This window comes from Papaver somniferum, chromosome 2 (assembly GCF_003573695.1).
Source record: "Papaver somniferum cultivar HN1 chromosome 2, ASM357369v1, whole genome shotgun sequence".
In the NCBI taxonomy this organism is placed as follows: domain Eukaryota; kingdom Viridiplantae; phylum Streptophyta; class Magnoliopsida; order Ranunculales; family Papaveraceae; genus Papaver; species Papaver somniferum.
This window is the reverse complement of record NC_039359.1, coordinates 197,481,249-197,485,980: the sequence shown is the minus strand read 5'-3', so window position 1 is coordinate 197,485,980 and position 4,732 is coordinate 197,481,249. Positions and strand designations below refer to the sequence as shown.

The 4,732-nt window shown below is 36.1% G+C and overlaps 1 protein-coding gene across 1 annotated transcript; it reads right to left on the bottom strand.

The window, feature by feature from the left end:
* Positions 1-924: 924 nt before the first annotated feature.
* On the bottom strand, positions 925-4,237 carry LOC113350159. The gene is made up of 4 exons (XM_026594251.1): positions 2,885-4,237; positions 2,172-2,379; positions 1,968-2,097; positions 925-1,781 (listed from the first exon to the last, which is right to left on the bottom strand). The coding sequence occupies exons 1-4, from the start codon at positions 3,817-3,819 to the stop codon at positions 1,513-1,515; spliced, it is 1,542 nt and encodes a 513-aa protein (XP_026450036.1). The 5' UTR covers positions 3,820-4,237; the 3' UTR covers positions 925-1,512.
* Positions 4,238-4,732: the final 495 nt, after the last annotated feature.

The following is a 4,732-nucleotide window of genomic DNA, read 5'->3' as shown; positions in this document are numbered from 1 at the left end:
ATGAAACTCTTCCACCATAAGACTTGCTCTAAATCGATCCCCTCGTATAATCATATTCTTACTTCTCTTTGCTTTCTTAAGCTTTCCCATCTAGCTTTCCTTTTATTCCACGCTCATCTCGTGTTTAACTTAATTTTATAGTTGGCTTGTCTATATTTTAGCAATTACATGGTTTATAGTGGATTGACATCGGTTTCTTTATTAGCATTTTGATTCATAACTAAATTTACTTAAACTTGTTTCCACTTTGTTTGTTCTTTTTGCAGCAAATTAAAATTCACGAAAGTTAGTGGACAAAGTAGAGTCGGCCATAGAAAAATCATACTACTACTATTAAAATATTTTATCAATTTCATTTTAGTTCTTTGTACAGAAAAATATTAAAATTCCACCATATCTCAAAAAGTTCAAAATTGATAATGAAAATACCTGTTACACAATTTATATTGAACAAAAACAACAGTTCTCTTAATCATACAGGTTAAGTATTTACGGTTTTGTTCGCCAGATTAACAACAATCGCTTGGTTTTGTTTTGTGGTTAGGGATAATTGGAAAAATACCCCATATTTCGATGCCCCGTTGGGAAACTGTTCCATGGAAAAAAAGTTACGGGAAAATGCCCCATCATCACTTTTCCATCCAAATAGTCAAACTCGCCCCTTTGACTTGTCAATATCTACTCTGGCGAGATACATTTGATACAGTAAATTACGTATGTGACTTTAATATATATCTCCTCCTTCTCACGTATCTTCTTATTCCTTAACTTTATATCCAGATGCAAAATATTATCATCACTGCCATCAATCGTAGCGACCACGTAACAAATTCATTGTGAAGAAAAGATTATTCCAAGTTCCATTTTAATTTGCCTTGAGAACCCTTAAACCATAGCTCACAAACCATGTCTTGACTGTCGAAATCCCGAAAACCAAACCTTCAAATGCACTAATTAGGGTTATTACATCCACCACAAAGATTTAATAACTTCAATTACATGATTACAAAGTAAAAACCCTAAATTCTATGAACCTTAAAAATCAAATATTTTCCAAAAATCAATTAACCCTAATTTCTGATTTCAAGTTTCAAAACCAAATTGAAACTGAAATTTCCTCACTAAAACTCGATTTGCGTCTCTCTGTATTTTTTTTGTTTTGTTCTAATGTAAATGGAGAAGATGGGCAGAGATACGTAGGAGAAAGAAATATTTAGGGTGTATATGTCTTTTTCCGACACATGAAACTCACGCATGTGGCGTCATTGACCAGTTAACACAGTTTGGACAGAAATAGCAACGGTGGGGCAATTTCTCATAACTTTTTTTCTATGGGGCAGTTTCCCATCGGGGCATCGAAATATGGGACATTTTTCCAATTATCCCTCGTGGTTATGTCGCCAGGTATAAAAATAGGTTCCAGAATTTCATCAGATACTTGCGTGAAATGGCAGAAAGGAAGCAGCACCTTCGATCAAAACGATGAATAAGATGTGTCATATGCGCTTCCATTCACGACTTTAGTCTCCATATACCAGTAGAAGTATTTGTGATCTTCACTACTTTCTTCTTTTTCTTTTTCGTTCTTCGTCTTGGTGGATTGTTTGCATTCTCTTGTTCAATGTTATCTACTTTCATCATATCAACTTTCACAATGTGATGATCTGAAGTTCCTTTGGATGAGAAGACTGAATATGATCCTGGTACAAACTTGTATGGCGAGTCCTGTGATGTTAATATGTAATCAACTCTTGTTCCATACTTGCATGTTCCTTGCACATCTGTTGAGTTAGCAAATTCACATTTCATCAATTTCACTAGTTTAACATTACCAAGGGTTACACCTCGGCTCCAGGGCTTACAAGGAAATGATTGCTGTAATGGAAAATCAGACCTTGGATCATCCCCGAGATTTGTGTGTCAGGATATTCTAGAATCAAGGAGTGAGTTAATAGAGGATATCGTACCTTGGCCTTTGGCAATCATGACAACTGATTCACATTCGCCCGCATAGTCTTTTGCGTCTATATATCGCCTTCCCTTCAAAAACTTCATCACCTCGACTTTTGGGGTCGGTTTTCCTATCTCCTCGTAATACTGCAACACAAGTTATCAGTTGAATTCAGTAACAATGGATAAGTTTGTGACTTACGTGAAGCTAGCTATTTCACCTTTACAATGTCAGTCCATCTCTCGGCAGAGTAGTCTGTTTGGTCGAGAGAGTTTAAGCCTCCAGCTAAGATATGTGGTCCATCACTGGACCGCATTATCGCATTTATCTGCTTCATCCTCCAGTTCTCATCTAAATGATCCAGATGTGTACAGTGGAAATTGATTTCACCCGTGTTGGGGACGTCCACTGTGACCTTCAACACATTCCTGCATTCAGTATTAAAACGCATGGGTTATTTGTCTTTCCATTCATATTGCATCCACATCAAAACTCAACAATTTCCGTCAAATTTTTAATGCTCAAATTGACACGCATGTTGTAGGCTCTGCAGAACAAACTAGAAGTGCCCTGACTAAGACTTAGCTTCCTACATCATTTAATGAAAAATTATGACCGGTAAGGATCGAATCTTGGCAGTAATACGGGTCTTAATTCGATTTTCAATCTGAAACTGGATTTCTATAGATTACTGCAAAAAAAATCCAGATCCTTGTTTTTATCATTCTAAATTTTTAGCATATCCAATTTCTAGCCCAGAAAAAATGAAACTTTCAGGAGTTACATTTTCACCTAGAGAAAATGAAAACTGCCGTAATTCAGTGGTTGTCAGAAAATTTTCATTTTCAGTGTCACTTTCACATTAAGAGGAAGTCAGGAAAAACCAAGTAAATGACAAAGAGACTAAGTAGTCTACATGGAAGAGATGTGTACCTGAAATCGGAGTCATCAAAGATTTTCTGAACTTGCCATTTCTTAATTGGCCATTTTGACAGTACAGCATTTCCATATTCAGGTGCCCAACTTTCAGCAAACACATATTTCATTCCTAAAGCTGTTGCTAAATCAGAAAGAGGTGTCATACCTTTCTCTTCTTCTGCTTTCACGTCTTGTAAAGCTAAAATATCCGCATCAACTTCTTTTAAAACTTGCATAATAGTTCTATTACTTCTAAAACTCTCGAAACAACTTCTACCAATACTATTACCATTTGGAAGACTTCTACTTGATCTCAAAGGAGCTTTTCCTTTAGAATTTGAATTCAAACCTTTTTTTTCGTCTCGTAATTGTTTACTTCTTTCTAATGAAATCTCATTCTCCGGTAAATTTATCGAAACCCTTAACTTCGACTTCGCATACCTGCTTTGTTGCCTACTAAGGGGTTGATCACTAGTACCATTCATGGAACTGGGATGTAAAGGTGACTGCTTTAGTATACTTCTTGGACGATCATTTATGGATTTCATTCGCATATCAAACTCCCCAGAATGATTTATCTTGGCAAAATCTTCTTCTCCATAATCAAACACAATTGAATTGTCAAAATCTGGTACTGCAGGAGCCATCGAAAACATAGCAGCATTAAAAGTTGCAATCCGTATAGAGTTCTCACGTTTAGAAATACCCACTAGACCATTTTGATGATGTCCGAAACTCTGAGCACCACCACCACCACCACCATCAAATTCTTCCTTAAAATGCCCTTTGGAGTTCGATTTTCCAAACTTCTTGATCATAATCTTCGACTTCGAACGTCGTCTCCACCGGAGTCTGGAGCAAAGTCGCCGAAACCTCTGATTGAACTCATTAAACATATTAGAGAATTGGGTTTTACAAGAATTTGATTCGCACTCTTCTTTTGTTTGCATAACAGAAAAAAAAAGAAATAAATGAAGAAGAAGAAAACCAAATGTTTATAACAACAAAAACAATCTCTAGTATTTCTCCGTTTTCTGTTTTGTATATATCAAATAATTAAGGTTAGTTTAAGTTTTAAGTGGAAGCAGTCTTTAAAGAAATGGGGTTGTTGACACTTGTAAATTACTGATTGGCCACGTAAAGGTCTAGTAGGTCCGTTTTCTAGAGAGTATCAAAGAAAGAGTTGCTGATTTCAACTGCCCATGAGAGATCAAGGGTTTAATTGGACAGAGCAGCAACGTCGTTAAGCTATTTTTCTAAGATAGCAGCAACAATAACTCAACAACTCCATTTTTCTCATATTCTTCATAGGAGGATTCTTGACTGTAACACCACGTCACTTAAAACCAGGAGCAGTCCAAACTCCCAAAATGAAACTCTAAGAGCAAGCATACCCCAAATTTTCCCTATCAAATGCCGGAACTCGGAGGATTCATTTAATTAATGCCCCATGAGTCCATGACATACAAGAGCTGAAAGAATGATGCAGCAGAAGATTAGTTGGGTTTAGCGTGTAGGGTCCTATTCTGTCTCGTCAAATATCAAATCTAAAACTAAAAGCTAAAGTTATAGAAGACTTTTTTCTGATGGTCTTAAAACTTTATAATGTTTTTCTAGGAAAATCTCTTGCAAATTGGCCTACAAAATTTGCTATGTAAAGCGAAAGTTAGCGTTAGACATTCCTAATTTCATATGTAGAGCCCTATGGATAATGATAATAGTCATCATACCAATGGGTCGAGGTCTAAAATATCATTTAACTTAATATCCATGTCTTGAATTCACCACCGGCAATCCGTTACACAAAATTTAAACAAAATTCTTTGCTACATATTTGTTTGATGCATTAAAATGGTGCCTTGT

Excerpts from the sequence above, each read along its gene's own strand:
- LOC113350159 (XM_026594251.1), bottom strand. The coding sequence starts at position 3,819 with ATGCAAACAAAAGAAGAGTGCGAATCAAATTCTTGTAAAACCCAATTC. Across the intron at positions 2,380-2,884 it reads TTTGATGACTCCGATTTCAG|GAATGTGTTGAAGGTCACAG; the intron begins GTACACATCTCT and ends TACTGAATGCAG. Across the intron at positions 2,098-2,171 it reads GATGGACTGACATTGTAAAG|TATTACGAGGAGATAGGAAA; the intron begins GTGAAATAGCTA and ends CTTGTGTTGCAG.